The sequence below is a fragment of the Papilio machaon genome, chromosome 7 (genome assembly GCF_912999745.1).
Source record: "Papilio machaon chromosome 7, ilPapMach1.1, whole genome shotgun sequence".
Classification (NCBI taxonomy): domain Eukaryota; kingdom Metazoa; phylum Arthropoda; class Insecta; order Lepidoptera; family Papilionidae; genus Papilio; species Papilio machaon.
The window spans coordinates 7,288,988-7,314,410 of record NC_059992.1 but is presented as its reverse complement, the minus strand read 5'-3'; the positions used below and the strand labels follow the sequence as shown (position 1 = coordinate 7,314,410).

At 33.3% G+C, this 25,423-nt stretch overlaps 3 protein-coding genes across 3 annotated transcripts; all 3 read left to right on the top strand.

Moving 5' to 3' along the window:
• The first annotated feature begins 8,864 nt into the window (after positions 1 to 8,864).
• Positions 8,865 to 14,668, top strand: LOC106719454 (O-acyltransferase like protein). Its single transcript, XM_014513796.2, has 13 exons — positions 8,865 to 9,054; positions 9,441 to 9,741; positions 10,110 to 10,289; positions 10,452 to 10,531; positions 10,966 to 11,159; positions 11,584 to 11,698; positions 11,908 to 12,122; positions 12,482 to 12,675; positions 13,025 to 13,160; positions 13,365 to 13,551; positions 13,851 to 13,993; positions 14,360 to 14,468; positions 14,586 to 14,668. The coding sequence occupies exons 1-13, from the start codon at positions 8,865 to 8,867 to the stop codon at positions 14,666 to 14,668; spliced, it is 2,127 nt and encodes a 708-aa protein (XP_014369282.2).
• Positions 14,669 to 16,219: 1,551 nt separating this feature from the next.
• On the top strand, positions 16,220 to 19,006 carry LOC123721136 (nose resistant to fluoxetine protein 6-like). Its single transcript, XM_045678661.1, has 6 exons — positions 16,220 to 16,253; positions 16,557 to 16,857; positions 17,217 to 17,396; positions 17,699 to 17,778; positions 17,863 to 18,047; positions 18,764 to 19,006. The coding sequence occupies exons 1-6, from the start codon at positions 16,220 to 16,222 to the stop codon at positions 19,004 to 19,006; spliced, it is 1,023 nt and encodes a 340-aa protein (XP_045534617.1).
• A 1,231-nt stretch (positions 19,007 to 20,237) lies between these two features.
• LOC106719395 (nose resistant to fluoxetine protein 6-like) lies at positions 20,238 to 22,762 on the top strand. Its single transcript, XM_045678660.1, has 6 exons — positions 20,238 to 20,366; positions 20,909 to 21,129; positions 21,336 to 21,529; positions 21,772 to 21,907; positions 22,525 to 22,711; positions 22,755 to 22,762. The coding sequence occupies exons 1-6, from the start codon at positions 20,315 to 20,317 to the stop codon at positions 22,760 to 22,762; spliced, it is 798 nt and encodes a 265-aa protein (XP_045534616.1). The 5' UTR covers positions 20,238 to 20,314.
• The last annotated feature ends 2,661 nt before the right edge of the window (positions 22,763 to 25,423 follow it).

Below are 25,423 nucleotides of genomic sequence, written 5' to 3'. Positions count from 1 at the left end.
AAAATACGTTCTAGTTGATCCGTCTGTGGGAAATGTTCACTAGTTACGCGATTTAGATCACTCGATTTCCGATATCGGTTGCTAATATTTTCGTATGAGTTCATTCAACCCGTCCGGTAGTGTTCGTCCAGGCACTCGGGAGTACGTCACCGAGCGAAGGATGCGCGCGCGCTCTTCTCTGAACGTGCACTGAAGGAAGCGCTAACATTGACCTTAGCCACGGCCGTGATCGCGTTTACAGTTCATTTTTTGTTCGATAAAAAGGAGAGGAGTAAGCCCTACAACCTGTTTGATTCATTACCGCAATGTAAAATCAACTTTGTTGTGTGAGAAATAAGAATCATTTAGCTTGCAGATGTAAGTTTGTAAGGTGCAGAGTAAGGTGCTCCCCTCCAAAGGCGGCACCTGCATTCGCGCGCCGCCCGTCAGATCGCCGCGGAGGCTCGCGAGGTGCGCGCGCGCACCTGATTTTGCTTTTTTGTTCTTTTGCTACCTGCCAGCTTTTTATCGGGCTTTTCTAACATCTGCTTCGTCATAGAAGCTTTTAATGTCGATATCTTAAATGATACACAATTTATTACGCTGATTAGGAAATGTTGATTGAAAATATTTTATTTTTATTTTATTGGGTTTCGGCTTAGGCAATTAAAACATTTTACGTTTGAAGTTAACTTTTTGTTAAAAATAGCATTATTTACATTATTTGACAATAAATAAAAAAGTTTTTGTTAGACATCAATTTATTATTATTAAATTCAGCATTAAATGCACATTTTAAATAAAAAAACATAATTATATTTTATTTTTAAATTGGGAATTCTTTTTTCCTCTTAAGAACTTGCAATTTCTAAACTGCTCTTAATTTAATCAAATGGTTTACATTATTTCAGTAATTAATTTACATATGACCCTTAAAAAATATGCACATTTAAAACATTAGTACAATGAAACGAATTAAAATAAAAACGATACGAAAACAAAAGCCGTTCACAAAATAACTAACTTATTAGACATAATCTCGTATGGCACTAGAAATACATATTAAAATCCAATAAGTTTCACTAACGTTACCTTATTTACAACGGGGGAAGGTTACGAATTGAATGACAGTCGTCGTCTTTTAAAACAGTCAAGCAGTTTCAACAGCTGACAACAGACCCCAAGACAAGTCTAAGCGGTAGTCAGCTGGTCACCTCGCGTAATGAAACCCATATACCTACGTACAAGCGAAAATCGTTGTCATGAGTCGGATAACAACTTATGTTACTTAGTGTTTATGCCAATTAGGCCTTAACCCTTGTAGGGATAATTTTATTTCACGTTACCTTTCCACCCTTTTCTTATAAGTAAAGGTATGGGAAGGGGAATTGATGGAGGATGGGACGCAAGAGGATATATCCTCTTCCTGTGCGTCCCTCGTATGTCTCTGTCGATTAAAGGTAACACAAAAGGTACCATAAAAGACTTTTCTACATGCTTAATTAATTCGTACGATTAAAATGTTCTTTATCATATCAGCAAATCATTTAATTCAGCTCACATCTAAATTGAAATCAATGAGCGAAATCAGTTACATTCATTTGGTCTTAACGAAACACAGTCGTCAAGCTACGATGCAGTTCGAACTTAGTAATTTTGTGTAGGAATATAAACTCTGTTTGTATTAAAACAAGATTGATTTTAAAGTGGCAGTAATATCGTACATGTGATATATCGAATGTCGATGACCCACACACCTGCCGTCAACCACAAACCCACGGGGTAAGTGTCGATGGTTGGGTACGTATGCCCCACGGTATAGCAGCAAAGATATTAAAGAGTTACAACTTCGGTGTAATAATTAGAGCGGATGGCTCTTTAACAATCTGTCATTGGTTCGATTCTTACATCAAAATACAAGAAAATCTTTAAGAATGAATTCTTAACTTCATCGCTTCGAAAAAAGAGATGTAGGTACCAATGGATATCCACTTAAAATGAACTTCATTAAATTAAGAAGCCGCGATACATACGCCACAGAACAAATTTAAATTGACTTATGTAAATTTCACAAACAGCTCGCACTTAAGTGTATACAATACAAGCATATTTACTAGCTACATATTTTCCCGTAGTCTTGACTCATACTTTCATTCATCAACGTAATTACTTGCATCATTGTTTAGAATCAGACGCTTCTTAACATTGTAAGTAGTTGAACGGCAGATATTATGAAAAATGCTTTTTACATCGGATAAAGCCGTATGTAGACTTTTATTATAACTTTACGTTGCCTTTCGTATAGTATTTGTTATTGCATTTATACGCATGTTTATAAGAGAGGGTATTAATTCGAGATACTGTACTTCGTGAAACTGAGTCCAGACGGATCTTGTAAAGTCCAGCCTATTACTAATTTATGTTGCTGTGTTCAAATCATAAGTTAACTATACTAACTGTTTATGTAAATACGTTGCGCACATTGGACAAGAATATCTTACAAGTCGGTGTTTTGTTTACGCGAAAGTTAACGTTTTCACTACTCCGAGAGTGTGTACGTCGACAATCTAAACGCGGGCTGGACCGAGGCAGTGAGTATATCGATGTCGGACAGTTTTATATTCTCGTTTGTTCCGTAAAAAAATCACGACATAAATCACGTGTCGGTACATCTCGAGCTTTTAGAGGCGTGGCCGTAGCGCGGGGCGGGGCCGCTGTGGCGCCGCCCCTGCGCCCGCGCATCGTGATATACCGGCACTTCTATTGTTTGCGTTGAAATTTTAATGCCATTGGTCCGCTCATAGCATGTGTATTGTTGCCTTAATAAGACATAACAGTGGTTTAATGGTTTGCTTTGCAACCAGCTTAGACACTTTTGTAAAGAAATGTATTGGGACATGAAAATTGTTTTTCTAAGCAAAAACCATGTTAATTTAACATACATTCATTAAACATAAGTTTCAAGATTTTCGACTGATATTTGTCCTAATATTTACGTTAAAAATATACGCACCAGGTTAACATAAATTACTTTATGTTGTAATAGTGCTCTATTCTTAGATAGAAAAGTCGGTTACTTCTTAAAAGACAATCTTACTTCTTACTAATAATATAAATGCGAATGTTTACATGGATGGATGAATGGATCTGTTTGAAGGTATCTCCGGAACGGCTGAACGGATCTTGATAACATTTGGCATAAATGTATAACATAGTCTGGAAGAACACATAGGCTACTTATTAAGATTTTTTTTATTCCGCGCGGATGGAGTCGCGGTCGACAGCTAGTAGGATTTAAAAATCAACTGTAGGTAGGTACACACAATACAAATATTCACGTACAAGAACGTATATGTCTTAGTGAACAATACTAAAGGATCATACCAAACATCCTGTCACATCACAAATTGACTTGAAATTTTATAACAATTAAGCCGTACGCGACTCGGGTTCGAATCCGATTAAATAAGCGCTTAACGTCCGTCCCAAGGGGGATCACAAATACAGCGTGAAGTCAGCCCTTGTGTCACGGGCCAGTAATACACCGAATATTATTATTTTTATAAAAGATACGTTGATGTCATAAAGGTTACACGTCTCCTAAAATGATCAAAAAATCGGTGGAACTATCAGCAGCAATAACAAATATTTCAAATATAACGAGCCGAAAGGAAAAATACTCACAGACGATCTACATATTAATATAATATATTCTGTATTACTTATTTATTCATTTCATTCTTTAATTTAATCGAAAAATAGTCCTAAATTTATTTATGAAAATCAAACAATTCTAATTTCTAAGTAATTAAAGAAGGTAAATTAAACCTAGTCTCACGAGAGACGAGTAAAGAGGGTAAAATGAAATTTAAATTTAAGATGATATATGAAAAGGTTGGACTTCTATTATGAAAAAAGTGTCTCATAGGGCCTATAATGAAAATAATGGAAAAACTTTACGTATTCAAGTTTCAGACTGTGAGTTTTTGATAAATATATTCAAAAATTTTTATCACAAGGCATATCAGAAATATTTGAGGTTACACCGAGACCCTTAGCCGGTGCTATAAACAAAATAAATCAACAATACAAAAATCCGTATAAAATCGAAGCCGACATCAAAATCGGATTGGCTCTAATCTGCGCCATAAGCCAGGACATGACATAACTCCGACAAGCCGGGCTTTAGTCATTTTTTTCTGATGTATCCACGCAGATAGATTTACATTTTATGACGTATTCATTGGCTTCGACGACGTGCGGTTTGTTTTACTTGGACATGATTACTTCGTCTATTTTTTCTTTTTATTAAATATCAGTAACCGGTCAATTGAAACAAATTGTAACGTGATCGAATAACGGCTGTGGATTTATATGACATTTACTATATGGACAAGAAATGAGTCACGCGGAATAAAATTCAAAATACTGATTAAGAAAAAAATTATGTATGGACACAGTTGAACTGTTGTTTAATTTATGTATTGTGATTAATTAATTAAGGAACTATAGATACTCGCAGGCAACTTATCTATAAAGAATTCAGTCTTGAGCTCCTGCGATTACGCTGCGTTTCGCGTGCGTCCCAGCTCCCATTTAATTCGGCCATTCTTTCCGGGCCTGCGGCGTCTGCGCAGACACATTCTCTCACGCTATATTCGATTTAAATCCACACCCTACAACCGTACATTATATTGAATAGACTGTCTCTTGTTTAGTGCTTACTAACAGACTAGAGGTCGCATGCGACTTTGTCAGCGCGAAAAAAAAGAAAAAAGTAGCTAAATTACGTTTTCTTTACGGTTACTTTACGCGTTACTTTTAGAATAGTCCCTATCGATATTGTGCAGTCACGTTGGTTTGTTTAAAAATATTTCACAACAAAGCAGACAAGATAAAATATAATGCAACCGCAACCATACACGATCACCGGCGAGCGGTCGGGGGCCGTTTAATGAATTTATAATTTGCACCGTCCGACAACAATTAGAGTGCTCCCATATCGCCTCGGGAGCGAATTTTAAATGTTAAATCGTTCGTATTTTACAGGAACAACCCACTGGTTTTTGTTCAACAAAACATATTGAAGAAGAAAAAAACTCAATTTAAATGTTCGAAACATTTTAAAAAGATAGACGTTGAAAGTTTGATAATACATATAACAGTAATGGTGGTAAACTGATTATGTTTAGGTAGTAATTTAGTCACATGAGTATCAAGTCTATTACGCAACTACCAAAAAGGTAGAATGCGACAAAAGATTTTAATTTTTTAACTATAGTTACTTATATTATCTGTCACTAAACAAACCTTTATCTGTTTTATTTATAAAGCTTGTAACGTTTACAATCGTCAATAAAATGGATGGTTCATTTACTTTCTTTTTATTGTACAAAAATGCCTTCATTTATAACATACAAATAATTACTGAGTGTAGGTACTTTTCGTCAAAACAGTAATCACAAGGTAGGTCGAAACAATTATTTAAACCATACTGTACACATCTGCCGTAGGCAAGTCGTTAGCCGAGAACAAAAACTGATGAATAATCAACTTAAAGAATGTAATAATACCTACATTTTCAATAATTAGAACAGTTTAATTAAAAGTTAAAGAATTTATTCTACTGAAAATCTTTTCAATGCGACAAAGACCTAATCTAACATTCAAAGCGACTACATTTTGTATTTTTATATAATTCAACTTCAATTTACCAACGATATGATCAGATCGCTAATGTCGTGGAAATCTAAATCATCACTTTTTAACAGAGCAAAGAGTGTAGAGAACAAGTGATTGTGGGAAAGAATAATTGTACTGTCATATTAATTGGTTATTTATAGTCGTTATACTATTGCACTAAAAAACTAACATGTTATAATTGCTTCAAATTTAGCAACTTTTTTTAAGAATTTAAATTAATGTGCAGTTAGAATACCAAAACAGTGGGATAGGTCTTTCGCGTGATGGCACGATTTGAAAACCTTAATTTTGGCAAGAGGCAATTTGAAAAGTATCGCCTAGGGAAACAGAGAATGGCAACCGGCGTTTAGCAATGCTGAGATGACTACTGTTGGGTGAAATATTCTAAATGCAATAGGGTTGCCAGGAAATTTGAATAAAAGAAAACATTAAGGTTAAAACACCTAGTGTGCCGACGAACTTTACGTAATAGATAGAGATTCACAATATCATCGTCGTCGATATCATCTGCTGTAGATGACTAATGTTAAAAAAAAACAATTATCAAACAATAATCAATTACATGGATGGATGGATAGAGTCATTGTTTTTTTTGTTGCTAAGTGACAATAACCAAAATCTTAATCTTATGAGAAGAATAACATCGTCAGAACAACATCGAATAACATTTAAATAAAGGCAGTTAAAGAAAATGTTGATGATAAAACAAAAGTTCGAAGCGAGCATCCCTGAACTGACAAACAAGATTTGAAAAGGAATCGAGAAATTTCGTATGCAAAGACTTTAAACGTTTCGAATGTTGAATTAGGTATCACAAATTGGTGGCCGAAAACGTTCATACGAGAATAGTGGCCTCTGTCTGCTCTGTAATTGCTTGATGGTTTTATAGCGTTTAATGTAATCAAACGGAGAAATAAAGCAATAAACTTTTTCAAACTAGTCGTTCAGAAATGATATGAAAAAAAGTTATTTAATAATAATATTGTGATTGCTTTGACTATTAGCATAAAAAGTAAGTAGCCTAGATAGTTTAACCGTGAACATTCTAAATTACTTATACTAAAAGCTTACGATGAAAAGTTGTAAAAATGTAAGCTTAGTAAAGCGTAATTATCCACATTGACATGCCACAATAGAATACCTATGTGGTTAAATATTCAGAAGACCTTTTTATCTTTAAGTTGTAATAGCGATATTCTTTAGTTATTTTCTTTCTCCGGTACCTCGTGCTAATTGCGTACAGAATAAATTTCTTAAAGCTTCCTTGCATTGAGCGTTTTAATTGAATTATTATTAGTAACTTTAAACATTTTAAAATTAACTATGATACGGGATTAACGTTTTTTTATTTTTAAAATTTAATACTGATTTTTTTATCTTTTACTAATATAAAGTATAAGTCTGACTTTCGAATTAAACTAGCTTGAACAGTGAGCAAACATATTTTTATAATAATTGTGTTTTTTTATAACAAAAAATTTTTTTCACAGAAAAAGTTTCTAAGCAGTTTTCTAAACCTATGAAGAACAAACCAAATTTTTATTGTAAATTAAAATACTAAGATATTGCGCTAATTGAAAAATTAAAAAGAAACGCACCGTGAACAGATACCTTATTATGTGCCCTCGGTCGGCGCAAGAGTTCTCGAAGATAAGGCGGACATCAGCAAAGAGATCCGCCCGCGATATCCCCGGACTAACAATTAACAATGAGACATTATACTCGCCGGTAATGCCGTCGATAATTACCCAAGAGTTCGCCGATTTGCTTCCACGGCTTAAATTATAGCATCTTGTAGATTCACGTGTTTTAATTGACTATCCATTGAGGTTTTGTAAAGTCGCGGCAGCCTTTACTTCCAAATTAGTCGACGCGACAATTATCTACAGAGAATAATATTTAAAAATTATATTTTTATTTAATGTCGTAATGTTTTCATATTGTAAAACATTTTAAAAAACTATTATGACAAATAAATAAAACATACATAATAAAAACAGTTTAAAGTTTCTTTAAAAAATCGAACTTAATGAATCAAGAGAAAGAGGAGATAGAGAAAGACAGTTCAGAAAGAGTGAAAAATGTTTTAATGTTTAGAGTAAAAAAAAACCGATTGGATATTGTTTTTGTTTTAATGCACTTAGCACATAATACATTTTTTTTTAGAATAGATTTTATAAATAATAGCAATCTGGTTTAATATTGCATATTGCACCTATCAATATTAGTCCAAGGTTCAAGTTTAAATTATTGGACAATTGGCAAAGATTTACCTACAGATACCTAATTTGCAGTGTTTCAAATCTATGTTGACAGTTGACATTGACAATTGAGTGACATTGACGATTTTACGAAACACTTCAAATTCAAACTTTACAAACTTCAAAAAAGTCTTCCTTTGTGTTCGTATTTTGGATTACAATTACTATTGTATGAATTCTAATTTGCTTCATTAGCATTTTTCCACTAACTTACATTAATAACCATGGATAAAATGAGAAATTACAAGCCTATAATTAAAACTATACCTTTTATCGAACCAATTTTATCTGCAGATATTTATAAAACTCGTCTGTAAACATTATCACTGGTAAGTTCTTTATTTGAAAGGCTATTTGTCAATTAAAAACAATTTCGATGAAAAACATAACTCATTTTTGATTACGTGAAAAATGTTCCAATTTATAGCCACTAAAATCAATTTTTATGTTATTAAATCTTTTGCTGTTATAAATATGATATAAAAAATAGCAATAACCAGTTATAAATTGATTCTAACTTTCAGATTATGTAGTTCTACATAATGAACATCTATTTACTTTATGTAAATAGAAGTTGATGATTATGTGTGTTCACTGGGTTTAGTGAATGGTGTTAAAATTTTAACACTTATGGTTGACAACTAGAAGAATACAATCCTGCTTATGAGGTATGATTAAAATTTATACAACTTTAATGATGTCAGCATATTCAAACTGTGTACAATCACTTCCAAAACACTTGTAAACCTATCATTCTCCTAGAAAATAATAAGACAACATTAGGTTTCTATACTTGTGTTTTGAATATAGACACTTAAACTAATAATGTTAATTCATTTGAAGAAATAATTTATTATTTCCAGTGGTATGATTTGAGAAGACCAATTTGTTTGACTCTAAAGAAGTTTTAATATTGGAAAGATGATAATGGCATATCTACAAGTTATTTGTTTGAGTGCTTTTTTCTTTGTGTCTGGAAATGCACAAGTTTCAATGGCTAATAAAAACAGTGCATTTGATTTAAATTTATATGAAAAGGTTTTAGATCCCAAATTATGTAGGAAGCAAATAAGATACATGGCAGCTAATAGTTCTGTTCTGTTAGCACAATGTGAGTTTTTTGCAATCATACAATTCAAAACAAAATAATTTTATAGATTTTAATATTGTGGTGATACAAAATAGTATGATTTATAGTAATCTTTAGAACCTTAGATATATTATTAAAATTGACTAGCTGTGAATATGTAATGTTTAGTTAAACCTACTTTTAAAACAGACATATATAAATATTGTTATCTCAAATTGTTCAACAAGAGTAAGACAGATTACAATATGTTTCCATAGAAACATTTCAAGCCATGTAAAAATGAGTGAATAGTTATGTATAGTTTTTATGTTTCTTTGTATATAACACATTTAACTTTTATGATTGCAATTAGTTTAATTCTATTCTCTTGTCATACTCTTATTTACAGTCTATATATTTCATTGCAGTTTTGGATGCAGGCCTGAGAGTACCTAAAGGATTTTTCGATGGCAATGCAGATGATCTTGGGAATTATTATCAATGTCTGGCTATAGATGCACCCTTTGGAGACTCTCGTATCTCTGGAAAGTATTGTGTAGTACAAGTGCCATTAAGTCAAGATCTAACCCTACCTGGCTTCTCGGGAAAGGCTGATGCACTAAATGTTAATAAATTAAAGCTGGGACCAGCCGCTCAACTTGTTTTAGAGAAGTATTATACAGGTATCAAGGGATACCGAGCATTATCCGGCACACATTTGGATGACAGGTTATTAAATAGACACTTTAAGTTCTTTTTCCACTGATGAGACACCCATACAAAAATGTTGTTAGTTTTTTTTTTCATTAGTTTATTATTATTTTTAGCTCTATATTGTACTTACCTACTTTAATTCCTATTCCACTAGAAGTATACCTTCCTTAAAGGTCGGCAACGCATCTGCGATTCCTCTGGCGTTGCGGATGTCCATGGCCGTCGGATCAAATAACTTTAGGCGGTCCGTCGTTGCCCTTTCTACTATACAAAAAAAAAAAAACAGTTATTTTTGAACACTTTCAGTGCCACTGACATGCGTTGTGACATCTTTTGTACTTGGAAAGGTATTGAATGTGTTAAATCATTCATATTGTTTACAGAGTTGCACATGTCACTGGTACTTTGTTTAAATTGGCGGTATGTATTCCTCGGCCATGTACCACAGAGGTAGCGGTAACTACCTTACTCTTCAACCTCTCTACTATTGGATTTGATTATCAAGAACTGTTTTGTCGACTACCCAATGACAAGCCGTGGGTGTCTGCTGATTCTGCGGCAGTGTTAGTATCTTTCTAAAATTTTAGATATTGTGCATTGCTTATTTGCTAATACTATCCATGTTTGATTCATAGAATTTTAATTTTAATAAAAACAACAAGATAGATTAAATTGGAAACTAGTTGATAATTGTTAAATATAGTAGAAATTATGTTTTATTTCAGATTAATTTTCTTTATGATTGGTCTTCTAACACTAATGAGCAGTGTGTATGAATTGACGCATATATTCCTTTTAAAGAAAGGTGATTTTTTTAGATCTGTTTTTTCATTATTTTTGCATATAGTATAACTAAATTGTCTTAACATTTAAAACAGTAGTAACTTTTATTTATTTGTGGAGTCCTAACTGAAGTAAAATAAGATATATTTTAGCCGACTTCAAAAAGAAGGAGGTTATCAATTCGACTGTATATTTTTTTTTATGTGTGTTACCGCAAAGCTCCGCCCCTGGTGATCCGATTTTGATAAAAATTATAATAATTGAAAGGTAGTGCTTACAGATGGGTCCCATTTTTTGATTATTTTTTAAATGAATAGTAAGTTAGTAGATTTTAAGTTTAGCTTAAAAATGCCTTGCGAAATTAGGGACATTTTTGCTTTCAGCGCTTACTTAGGCTAAACTATAGGACCTACAATAATGATGTATGGAAGAATTCTAGCTCTTTTTTATTTTCAGATCCAAAGTCTGTCAACATTTATTACCGTTCATTTTCTATATACAGCAACACACATAGTTTATTTAATATTCCAAAAGAACCTCATACTTTGATGTGTCTCAATGGTATTAGAACTATAGCTACCGTGTGGATTATCGTCGGCCATTCTTTCTCTTCATTGTCAGGTTTACTTAACCCTTTTAGAGCTTGGGAGGTGAGTATTATACTTTTTTTTTTTTTCATTTGTCAACCATATAACTGTTTTTTTTAAGAATATTTTTATAGTTTCTGGTCTTTTATTCTTTGCTAAAATACTTTTTATTTTCTAACTAATTATTTTTCATATTCTATGACCATTATGATTAACTAGCTGTCGCTCGCGAATCTGTCCGCGCGGAATTGAAAAAAAAAATACTTATTAGCTTATTTCTTCCAGACTATGTTCTATATTAATGCCAAATTCCATCAAGATCCGTTAAACCGTTCTGGAGATATCTTCTAACACACATACATTCATCCATCTATCGAAACATTCGCTTTTATAATATTTGTAAGAAGTATAGAAAAACTCCTTTCTTCTCGATTTTTTTTATTTTACTTTTAAATGTCAATAATTATTTTGGCCATCATGGTTTTAGTGGATGATATCTTTTGATGGATTATGGGTCTCATCAACACCAATTACGGTAGACACATTCATTACCATCACAGGCATACTTTTAGTTTTCACAACAGCTAAGAAAATGGACGCAGGTTAGCTATCAATTATAGTTTCTTATTTGTTCTTGTTTTTTTTTTGACAATCCTTAACATCGTTATAAATTGTCGTCGTTGAATAAATCTTTTCTTCAATTCGATATTGCATCGGAATTATGGTAAATGGCATTTATATTTCCTACAAGCATGTTTTTTTCTTTTAGACTCTGTTAGAAGGAGTTTTTTTTTGTCATGTGTTTTTTTAGGTTCATTGCTTCGTAATCTTCATATATTTTACTTAAATCGCTTGCTACGTATGTTTCCGTTGCTCGCTACGGCGATATTATTCGACGCGTCTGTGTTCCATAGAATAGGGGATGGGCCGTATTGGATGGCGGTTGCAACAAATGCACAGAAATGTAGAGAATATTGGTGGACTACTTTGTTGCATTTGCAAAACTATCTCAACCCGAAAGACATAGTAAGTTTTCTAATAGAATTTTGAAGGATAATTTCATACCTAGTATGATTCTATTTAAACATTCTCTTTACTAAGATTTAAATTTTCATAGGACTCATATATTAACGAAAGAAATATTCGGAGTTATATTAATTTCCACTGAGAATGTGTGCGTCATATACTTCGATCTATCACCTATTACTAGAATAGATTTTCGCAAAGATACCTGCCTAAACATTTTATGACCCCAGGTTCAGATAAAAAAAAAAAAACTGTTTTACTGACCGTACATGTTTCAGTAGTTATGACGTCATCATGTAGCATGAGTTCATGCATTCTTATTTGAACTCTTTTATTCATTTCTAGTTGTCAATTTTCAGTGTGTACCACATTCTTGGTACATCGCGGTAGACGTTCAGCTGCACATTCTATCACCTCTCGTGTTATATTGGATACTGAGAGGCAGAAAACAGACGGCGTGGTTTGCGCTACTCTTGTCACTGACTGTCACTTTGATTGTATCTGCCATTTATAATGGTTTTATGGATCTACCAGCACATACAATATCACCAGCGTAAGTAATATTTTAATATATTTACTAATATTATAAAGAGGAAAGATTTGATTGTATGTTTGTAAGTTTGCATTCAATAGGCTCCGAAACTACATTACAGATTTGAATTTTTTTTTCACTGTTTGGAAAATACAATATCCCAGGGTGACATAGGCTATATTTATTACTATTACAACTTCTTGTATTTAATGTAACTATTAATCAATTTGGTTGCCTTTTAAATCCAGCAAATCATATTTTTTTCCTACATCCTAATTTGCGAACATTTGAATTAGATAAAATTTTGTATCCAGAATATTGTTTCTAATACTTTGGGATCTTTGAATTTATTTTTATAACATTATTACAGACGTAATGATAGGATTATGGAATATATGACAAAGTATTACTTTCATTTAATATCTCGAATCGCTCCGTTCCTCGTGGGCATGATGTATGGATATATACTTCATCTATGGCGGGGGAAGAGAGTTTTGATCAATGCAGTGAGTTATTTTATTAAAATGTGTGTTTGAAACTGTTAACAGAAACTTTAAAACAATCCTAATTTATAGTTAGAAGGTTCTCAATTCGTTAAACTGTTTTTAAGTTCAGTTCTATCGTTTGTTTTTGCTTACGCTTTCGCATTATCCTTTGCTTTGGTTCGCTTTTGCAGCTTTGTGTCACAGGCTTTATTGTTACTTTGACAGTTTACAGTCCAAGGTATGTGGGTGGTATCACTGTGTATCATATCTGGCACACTGTACATGTTGTATCGCGTCAAGCAACTGGACTGGAATTACCGCGCGGCGGACGCGGCACTCAACACACTCATGCGCCCACTTTGGGCCGCCGCAGTCGGTTGGATGGTGCTCGCCTGCGCCCATGGATATGGAGGTAGGTTGGCTGTTAATGTAGGCTACTCCTGAACGAAGGTTCGTACAAAAACATACGTGTAAAACATACTGTCATGTGTAAAAATATGATGTCATGTGTGTATAAACACACTGTCATGTGTGTAAAAACATACTGTCATGTTGCTATTGCTCTGTATGGATGTAGCTGCAGAAAAATCCATAGTTTTTGTTTTTCTTATAGTTTTTATTATGTTTTAAAGATTTTTCAACAGTGCATAATATTTCTTTTGGTGTTTATATCTGATTGTAACGACTTTAGTGAATTTTGTTCGTCTTCAGGTCCTATCAATTGGTTTTTATCTCTACCGTTATGGCGGTTACCAGGCAGACTTACATATGGAATGTATTTATTTCACTATCCAATAATAGTGGTTGTTAATGGTACCATTGTGGGACTCCAGTACTTTTCTGTTGCTAATGTTGTAAGTACTGTCATATTTAATCTAATTTAGTTTTAAATGACAATGTACTACTTACTATTAGTGCCATCCATACTTGTATATGTATTTATTTATGTAATTATTGGCATAAAAAAGTACTGAGACAATTTCGTACAGCGCCATCTAACGCAAACTTAAAATAAGAATAAATTATCGTAGACGATACTGTAACATGATAGATTATTTACCACAAAAGATGGCGCGAATAAATTAAAAAAATATATCATTTTGTTTAAATGAAGCAATTTACCAGTGGTTTTTAAAACCGTCGAGGAAAGATGGTTCGTGGATAAATAGCTTAATTGTTAGCTTGTGATTGATATTTCATAGATTTTTTTATCCTTACAGATGTACCAGGCCTTGTCTTTTTTGGTGTTGTCTTTCATATTATCTTTCATTCTTACGGTAGTTATAGAAGAACCATTTACTATTATCTTCAAAAGTCTTCTTGATAAAGGTACCTTGTTATTAATGAAAAAAAAAAAAAACGTTATTTTTTTTTTCTTCTGAAACTGAGACAATCAGATGTTTTTGTATGTTCAGTAATGGAAATTGATTGTTATATGCGTTCCAGGACTTTCTAAATCAAACAATGAGGAAAAGAAGCTTGGAGAAATTGAGGCATTCGAAATAGAATCTAGAAAGGATGAAGATTAGAGTTTGACGTTTGCGACAGAGATTGAAATTTGCGCCTAGGTTTAGGTATTTAACCTAACCCTAATTAGGTTTTTGATAGTTTTATTTTTCTAGATATATTATGTTTTTGATACTATTCTTTATTTTTGTATAATTTTATTTAACGTATTGAGAAATTCTTAATTTAAATTTTATTTTATTTATGTTGAGAATTTCTACAGTACATGATTTATTTTTAATTATTTTTATGTTTTTGATACTATTTTATACATATATTTTGATACTTATTTTTACTGATTTTTTGAAAATTATATTTTTTTGAATTTTCTTTTTGTTTTTTTTTCATATTATCTTTTTTTATACCGGAACATAGAAAACGAGTAAGATTTAGGGCCTAGCACGAAAAACTAGAAAGTATTCGTAACGTCATCGACAAAATTTGAGATTTGTCGCACTTCACGCCAGATAGGGTTCTGATAGGATAGAGATAGGGATACTCTATAAATCTTATACAATTTTTTCGATGACTACGAAAACTTCCATAGCTAACGTTACCCAAACGTATCATTATAAGTTATATCAGAAGACTCATGGTTAACAGAGGAATGAAAAAAAAAAACAATATACAACTATCTTTGTTTTCCATTCCTACTACTTCTCCCTTTTCCATCCCCTGCAGTGCCTTATCAAAATGGGCTTGTAAATTATACTCTGTGGTTTAATTTGGATGTCAATTAAGAATTAACAAAGAGTAATTTCAACGTCTAATAGACAAATGTCAATAAGCTAGTGATATGTCAGTTTTTATGTTTATTTACATTTAAAGGATTTTTTATTTGTATAACAAAGCAACTCTAGTCTTACAAAATACTACTTTTATAGCGTTTTTTTAATCTTTGATTTGTTATGTTTGTATTTTACTCAACATTTTATAAATATGCCCTAAAATTATGAAATTACTATTTATTAGGTGAGGTACTAAAATATATTAAAATTATATCTATACTAGCTGTCTCCCGCGGCACCGTCCGCGTAGAATAAAAAATAATAAGTAGCCTATGTACACTTCCATACTATGTTCTATACGTGTGCCAAATTACATCAAGATCTGTTGAGGCGTTCCGGAGATACACCTTCAAACAAACATCTATCCATCCATCATCATTCGCATTTATAATATTAGTAAAAAGTAAGATAGAAGTTTTGGTAGACATTTAACACCATGAATACCATTACACTTGACTTGTCGCTATTCCTACAATTGTTTGGCGTTTAGCATTATGGTGTTTTGTTATATAGAGTCGAACCTGGATAAGCGAGAGTCCAAGGACCGCAATATTTCGCTCATGGAGGTCGTCCGTTAGGATCGGACGCTCGCTTATCCAGGTTTCACTGTATTAATTTATACAGATCTTATTTTTCTAACTAATATGCTTTCATTCAAGTGCTTTATTTTATGTGTCCACGAATGCGTGGCCTTTATCTGAAGGGGAAGCGATAAATACTTTATTTGATCTACTTTTATATCAGAAAGTCTTGGATCCAGAATTATGTAAGAGGCAAATAAGATATATGGCTTTAAATAATACTCGCCTTTTAGCTAAATGTAAGTAAAACTTTAAGAAAACATTTGTTTTTTATATTATAATAGTTTTATTTTAAATACTCCGCGCGGAATTAAAAAAAAAAACTTTATTAGTAGCCTATGTGTTCTTCCAGACTATGCTCTACATCTACGCCAAATTTTATCAAAATCCGTTGAGCCGTTCCAGAGATACCTTCAAAAAACATCCATCCATCCAAACATTCACATTTATAATATTAGTAAGATTAAAGACACGACTGCTGGAGAGTTCGGCGCAATTTTTATAATTTCATTTCTATTCGAAGATTAATTTATACTTTACAGTTTTAGATGCAGGGATTAGAATACCCAGAGGTTTATTTGATGATAATTCAGTTGACTTTGGAAATTATCATCAATGTTTGAGAATAAATTCACCATTCGAACAAACGAGAATTTTAGGAAAGTATTGCGTAATACAGGTTCCGTTAATACAGAATTTCACTGTACCTGGTTTCTCTGGAGAGAATTCAACACTTGAAAATGATTTAATTAAACTTGGTCCTAGTGGACGGATACTACTAGATAAATATCATTCGATGGTTAACATGTACCGACTAGTTTTTGGTACTAGTATTCATAATAGGTAATTAATTTTTAGTTTGAATTTGAAATTAAAAACAAACAAGTAAATCAAAACTTTAGTATCTGGACAAATAAAACGCCGTTGCTATATTGTAGTCAAAGGCTACGGTTTTGACTACAGAAGGAATAGATGAATACGCACACGGTCATCTTAACTTTTTTTGTTACCCTGAAGTGAAAATCAGTTTAGCGCCCCTAAAAGTAGTACGTTGATTGGTGGTTGGCAAAGGACCCCATCGTGCCGTGAACCCGGGCGCCCAGCACCACTTACACACTTCTTTGAATGCGCGGGAAAAAATATTAAAGATCAACTGTGGATATTTGAATAAATGAAATCTTAGTCTATATTGTGTATTTCAGAACTAGTTCAATTTACGGCGCAGTATTACAAATGGCGGCATGTGTACCACGAGCGTGTACCACAGACGACGCAATAACAGCTTTACTATTTAATACGAGTGCATATGGGTTTGAATATGGAGAGGAATATTGTCGTCTACCCAATGATAAACCCTGGGTTACAGTTGATTCTGTTGCACTGTGAGTAGAAGTCACTAGCTGACATCTGTAACTACGTCTATGCAAATTATAAAAACTAAGTAGCCTATGCTCTATGCCGGACTATATCTTTATTCCAAATTTAATTCATTTGTATTCAATTGTTCTGGAGTTATGAGGTAACAGACATCTACGAGTATGCATTATTTGGCCACACTTTCAGAATTATAATGTTAGTAAGATTATCTTCACCTTTTACTACTTGTAATTTGTATTTTTATTTTACTTTATAAAAATGTTTGTTATAAAATATTTTATCGTATCAACATATTTCTATATTTTAGGGTAGTTTTCTCCACTATCGGTGTTCTAACAGGAATAAGTACATTTTACGAAATTGTATATATATTTATGTTAAATCGAAGTAAGTAGAAGATTTTATGGTGTATTTTTTAGTGAATTACATTGAAAAAGAGATATTTGCAATATTTGACTGTTATATTTTTAGAAACTAATACTTGTCTCCGAATGTTCTCCATATATTCAAACACTAAAAGCTTGCTCCGCTCTCCGCAAAGTGAAGGCAACATAAAATGCCTTGAAGGTATAAAAACTGTTGCCATGATATTGAATGTCATTGGTCATTCCATAAATTCGGTATCGTATCTACAGAACCCGACATATTATTTTGTTGTAAGTATTATTTATATACAGACCGCCACAGGTGGGCACGGTTAATCGAAAAGTTAACTTTGTTAATTGTTGATTCGTTAATTAAAAAGTTAACTTCGTTAATTGTAAAAGCGTTAAATTCTCGAAAATTTTACGCAAGTTAAAATTAATCGTTAATGTTTACCATACCAAAATTATACTGCTTTTAAGGTTGAGAGAAATAGGTAAAACAAGTGAAAAGGCCATTTTTGATGACTTGATAATATGCACGAATTGCACACACCTTTTTTAATTGAATTTACAATTTCACACTTATTGTGGCGACACTTGTTTCACAATATTAATTTCACTATACATTATCTAACACATTAATTCGATCTTATCACACTTAATTTATTTTATTGCAATTGAACCTGGAGTCAGTTAGTGGTATTTGTATCTCAAATATTAAAGTGTAAAATTATGAATGAAGTAAAGTGTTTTCGAACCTTCTTTTGATTTCGTCCTGTTGGTCACGTCTTTCCCGGACGCGCTGATGCTTATCACTTGTACGCGAACTTTACATGTACGAGGGCCACACTGAAAGTTTTTAGAACTGGCTACTTTTTAAGAATATATTAAAAAAATGAGATTAAATTTTGAAAATAGAACTCTTTGCTAATATTATTGAGTACTAATTTAATTTGTTTGTCATTTGTTTTACGATTTGGCGGCAAATTGAAAGTTGTTGGTGTCAGGCCAGTATGAATTTAACGCGAGAAAACTTTCGTACCATGATTTTGTATGACTTTCGGTGTCATTTAAGTCAACAAGAATGTTATGACAGACTTCGATTGGCCTTTCACGATGAAGACCCTTCTCGGGCCACTGTTTATAACTGGTTTAATGAGTTTAAATGTGGTCGCACCAATCTCAACGATGCTCTGCGTCAAGGACAGCCTTCTGCGGCGACGACTGAAGTTAACATCAGTGTTGTGTGATGTATGAAAGAGACTGATCCAAGAGTAACCTATCAACAGATTCGGACAAGCTTAGGCATCGATATGACTCAAGTGCAAAAAATCCTCTACAAACATTTAGCCATTAGGAAGCTTTGTGCCCGGTGGATACCCCATTATTTGACCGAGGCCCAAAAACTCCGTCGTGTTGATTGGTGCCATGAAATGATATAAATATTTAACGGAGGTGACTCAAAAGCTGTGTTCGACATGCTTACGGGTGACGAAAGCTGGATTTATTGCTATGATCCGGAAACCAAGAGACAATCTGCTCAGTGGGTGTTTCCTTCCAAGGAGTTGCCAACTGAATTGAAGAAAGGTCGAAGTGTAGGAAAAAAGATGGTGGCCTCATTTTTCGGAAGGACCGGTTATTATACGACAATTGTTTTAGAAGATTAAAAGTTACTTACTGCAGAGTGGTATACTAACAAATGTTTGCCACTTGTCTTGGAAAAAGATCGAGAAAAACGACCTTGAAGAAGGATCCTCCTTCATCACGACAACGCCTGTTCGCACACCTGCGGGCGAGCGATCGACTATTTGGCGTTGTCAGACATGGAATTGCTTGGTCACCCGCCATTTAGCCCCGACCTCGCACCCTGCTATATTTATTTATTCCCGAAAATAAAATAAAAACTTCGAGGAAAAAATTTTATGGACGCGAAACAACCAGTGAGTGCGTTCCAGAAGGCCATCGAAGAGACCCCTAAGGACGATTGGGCAAAGTGGTTTTCTCGGTGGTTCTATCAAATGCAGCGATGTATTAATGTTAATAGTAATATTCTGAAAAGATATAATATAAATAACAACTTGCTAGTTTGCTCAGTTTTTGATTTTCTAAGAACTTTCAGTGTGACCCTCGTATCTATTATTATCAACTTGTTCGTTCACCATTCGCCCAACATAGCTGTACTTACGAGCGCGGCGTGCCGAGTAATTTAAACAAAATGACAGCATGTCTTCCAGTTTCTTATGTAACGATTAACGGAAGTTAACAAAAGCCTTAACACTTTTTGAAGTTAACTTAAAAGTTAATCGGCTAAGCAAAATGTTAACTTCGTAATTAACGATTATCGGATTAACGAGTTAATGCCCACCTTTGTAGACCGCATATATTCGACAGCAAGAAGTTGAAATGTCACCGTAAAATTACAAACCATAGTTAGTTTGATATACTGATGATAATCCAAAATAACGTACTCATTTATTGAAAACTAATTATTATAGTGGACTTTGTCAGCGGAATCGGCTTTGTTGTCTTCGGTGCCCATCAATGCTGATACGTTCTTTATGATGAGTGGTCTATTATTGGTGTATAATTGCGCTAATAAAATGGACAGAAGTGAGTTACAAGTATTCCTAATAATAATATATATTCATACTAAAGTAAATCCAACAAAATACTTTATCGGCATCTTTGATTTCCGATTTGATGTGATATGTATTTTTTTATCTAATCTTTAATGCGCAATAAAACAAAGACTCAAAACAAAATCAGTTTTAAATTATTACGCAACATCCTTTATCATAAAGTTTATGGCTAGGTATAATAAATTGTGTAACACTCTGACTAGTTATATTAACAATGTCAATTAATAATTTGAATTTCCTCATACTAAAGTGTCCACAGGTCTGTATCGGATGCATCGCACGTATCGCATCAAATCGATTTTAATATACTTAATATAGAACGTCATACAAGTACCACTGATACGTATCAGTGGATGCACTGTCCGATACCGACTTATGGACGCTTAGCTTTAACCGAAGTTTGCACTCATTCACATTCACGTTAAAAAATCTCTAATAAAACGTTGACCACATGTTTTTATGGATATTTTTCAGTTTGTATCACGGTAACAACTTTTAATGTTGATTTTCCAGTTGCATTGATGAAGAATTTACATCTCTTCTATTTAAGTAGACAGTTGCGTATGTTTCCATTGCTTGCTATTTCAATACTGCTCGATGCGTCGGTATTTCATAAACTGGCAGATAGTCCACTGTATATATCATCGGCGACTGCAGTCAATGCATTAAGATGCAGGGCTTACTGGTGGTCGACACTTATCAATTTGCAGAATTACATTAATCCCAAAGAAATGGTAAGGGTTGCACAGTTTACAGTCAATTCGTAAGTACGTTTTGATAACAGAAATCTGTTACAACTATAGCGTAATACACATGTAAACGTCAATTATATTACTAAAACAAGCTTTAATTTGTTACGCAAATAATAATAAGACTCTTATATAATAAAGAACTAGTGATATTACTTTAACTTTTTAATTTTTCTTTTTTTAATTTCCAGTGTGTCCCTCACTCTTGGTACGTTGCAATTGACATTCAGTTGCACATTCTTTCGCCTATCGTGTTATATTGGGTTCTCAGTGGTAACCGACAGACAGCGTGGTTAGCGCTGATGATAGCCTTAGCTGTTGGGTTAACAATATCTGCCTGCTATAATTTTATTATGCTGTTACCTGCTCACATGATTATACCTGCGTTTGTATTTTATACTAGTTTTTATTAATTGTTTGTTTTGATCCATCTATTTCATAAACTAATAAAGATGACTGCTATTAGTTTATGATACCTATTGAAGGACTGGGTTAATAGTTTAAAGTAGTTACGTAGGATCAAAGTAATAGACCACATTAGAAGACCATACCTCTCGTACATATGTGTATATTTTTTGTAGCTTCTCAATTTAGAAAGACGTATTACTAATATCAAATCTATTACAGACGTAATAACGAGTTGTGGGACTATTTCACTCTGTACTACTTTCACATAATATCACGAATAACTACGTTCCTTGTTGGCATGGTGTTCGGTTATATCTTGCACATTTGGCGTGGTAAAAAAGTTGTAATTTATCAAGTGAGTAAAGTTTAATAACATAAACAATTAAACACTCAATTTTTATGTAAAGTTTGATATTTGACACAAACAAAACGATGTGCAGGTTCTGTCTATACTGGACATAATTAAAGTTTTTTTTTATATCATATGGTGGCAAACAAGCAAGCCGTCACCTGAATTCGCTGAAATAGCGAAACGACCTCTAGCTATAGACATTCTCAATTGCATATGCGTTGCCTACCTTGCATTGACAAAGGAGGGGACACACAGAAAGGGTATATTTACCCTTCTTATACATACCCTCCTGCCCCAAATCCACTTCTTTTTCGCATCCTTTCCTTTCAGCTGAAAAGAGTGGGAATCCTTTCCCACTTTTATAGAAGGCTAAAATTACCCATACCGCACGCCATACTCATCAGATGAAAGGTGCAATTGTTTCATTTCACGTTTGTCTTCTGTATGCTCGTCGTATTTCAACGGTCTACCCGGCCCATACGTCTAACAGATGATTTTTGTTGTTGGCGTATACCACTTTTAAATGGTTTACCCTATATCTTTTATCATAAGAAGTCCTCAGCTTCTAGTAGAAACGAAGCTGATAAAGTCTACACTTTTTTATGTTTTCATTTCAATAGAAGACAGTGCTATCTCTATGGGCGACATGTGTCGGCATAATGCTAGGTACGGTATACATACTGTACTGTGTCAAGCAACCAACTTGGAATCACGTGTTTGTGGATGCGATAATAAACACAATAATGAGGCCTCTTTGGTCCGCTGCTGTAGGATGGCTTGTGTTAGCCTGCGCACACGGATACGGCGGTATACATTATGTTTATTATTATTTCAGCAATAAACATGTTAGAGCGTTAATAATTTGTAACATAAATTCAATACTTTCGAATTACCAAAAGTTTTTAATATAAATAAATTACGATTTACATGAGTCTTTCCTTCTTATAAACAGGTCCGATCGATTGGTTCTTATCTCTACCCATATGGCAACTACCTGGTCGTATGTGCTATGGGCTTTACTTATTCCATTATCCTCTATTATTTGTTGTCAATGACGCCTCCATGTTACCGCAGTATTTTACGTTTGGGAGAATTGTAAGTGTTATTTAAGCTCATTCATTTTAAGATAAAAAAAAATTGCTTGTAGGAATACAAAAAGGTTTTTTTTAATAAGATAAGGGACAAACGACCAGCGTACGTACGGCAAACGACGTCGCTACGTTAACATCGTGGTGTTTATCGATGTCCATGGACATTTATTTACAATACCAGAGGCATCGCAGATGAGTTGCCGGTCTTTATAAGCTAAGAAGCAATCTACGCCTATACATATAAACTATACTCAGATCTTATTTATTTCTGTTCTTATAAGTCTTATTTCCACTAGCTCTGCCAGAACCAGGACTGCTATTTAAAACCGATGCCGCTAAGTCAAAACGGGCACTAAAGAACACGCAATAAATAAATAATATTATGAATAACCTCCTTCTTTTTGAAGTCGGCTAATAACGTCTAACTTGTTTCAGTTATTCCAGTCAATTGCGTCTATGGTATTGACTTTTATATTGTCTTTTGTTTTCACTGTACTCATAGATGAACCGTTTAGGTTTCTGTTTAAGATAATTTTAGAAAAAGGTGAGATACCTACAATCATTTACCAATAAACTATTTATTAATATAGATGTCAAACAATTTTTGGACAAGTTATAACAACGATTTAAGGTTATAATATTTGCATGTGTTCATTTTCAGGTCAGAGAAAACGAAGAAAAAAGCACATAGAAGAATTAGAACTGTTAAAACACACAGAATAAATGATATTATTCATCAAATCTTTCTTATCCTTGTTACCTAATAATTAAGCCTATTACGAGTATTGTGGTAGTGTGACTTCTTTCAGGTGTAATTCAATCATCGTAATGACGTAGCATGCTTTAAAAATATACATGTATAATTTTAACTGTAGAAGTTCCAGTTATGAAAATATGAGTAAATAAAATAGATGTTTTTTTAATTGTTGATTTTTTCCCTAAGACAATATTCATTGATTCATAATTCTTGACTTGGTATTTGTTTATACATTCGCAGAGTGTATGTTTGGTGATATATTTAAAATAAAACTTACACATTAAAAGTTACATTACAACATTTGTTGAAGCCGAACGTGCCGTAGTATAGTTATGTAATTTCTTATAAACACAATTCTCGCAATCTAACACTAGATTCAAATTCAATCATTCAAAAACATAAACTTCGAATCCTTAAGGCCCTTCGTACGTTCGTTGAGTCGGCGATGCGAGTTGTCTATTTGGTGAGTACAAGTATAGCGACTACATGTCAACTAAACATCATGAAAATCGCAGCAACTCTTCTCACGACGATCTTAAAATACAGGTGACTGACGACTGGCTTTGGCGTATAGAAATATCGCCGACAGGCGCTGTGTCCGAAGCTCTTTGAGATGATACTCTATTGCATAAGTCTATAAGCGACAAAAATCGCCGGATTTTGAATATTTACGTTGCTATGTGTACAAAGGGCATAAGTCTACATGTTTCTCTGATGAAATTTCAAATCGAATAAGCGTATTTCGTGAATAAAATTCACTGAACTCACTGATCGTTTGAAAGGCAGTCACTCAATCCTACTGTACATAAGCAAAAAACAAAGAAGCTGGCTTACACAGGATTTAGATTTTATTATCTAAAGACTTATATCTTTAAGCGAGATGAGAAATAAAAAAGCTCCTCGCATACCTTTTCTTGAGAGGTAATAAAAGTTAATTGACAAATGAAGATTTGGAAGAAAATCAGCATATTTTAGTATTGTTACTTCCAACGAATAAATATTATTGTGCTAATAACTTGCATATTATTGTTTACTTTTGATGATGATCATATAAACAGAAAAGAAATAAGATTGAATGTGTATAAAGGTAGAGGAAGACCAAAGAAAGTATGGATGGATTGTGTGACAGAAGATAAGCGTAAGAAGGGGGTGAATTTAGATATTACGACTGATAGAGTTAAATGAAGGAGTAGTACATACTGTGCCGACCCTCTATAGGGATAAAGGCAGGTTGATGATGATATTAGCGTTTACTTTTTGCATTATTTTAATCGCTTGTCTGATTCTTTTGATAGGATGCTAATATAAATATGACTTCTTCTTCAAATAAGTTTAATAACAGGCTATTAATATTAGAGGTGCTATTACTTAGGCCTCGCAAAGACTTCGATGTCCAACCATTTATTACTTTAAGATCCAGTTTTACGAGCCGTCAGAGACGATATAAATTTAATGCTTTTAAATTGGCAGAAAATTTCAGAAATCTCAGTATAATTTATGATTTTAGTCACCATTATCTTTTATTACAAAACCGCCTAATTTTTTTCAAAAAGTAGCGATTAATAACTAAATTGTTCAACGAATTATGATGTATTGCTACTAGATACAGATTTCTACAGGTTCGCATGCTTTGTAATGAGCTTCAAAAGATCTACTTCAATCAAATTTTAA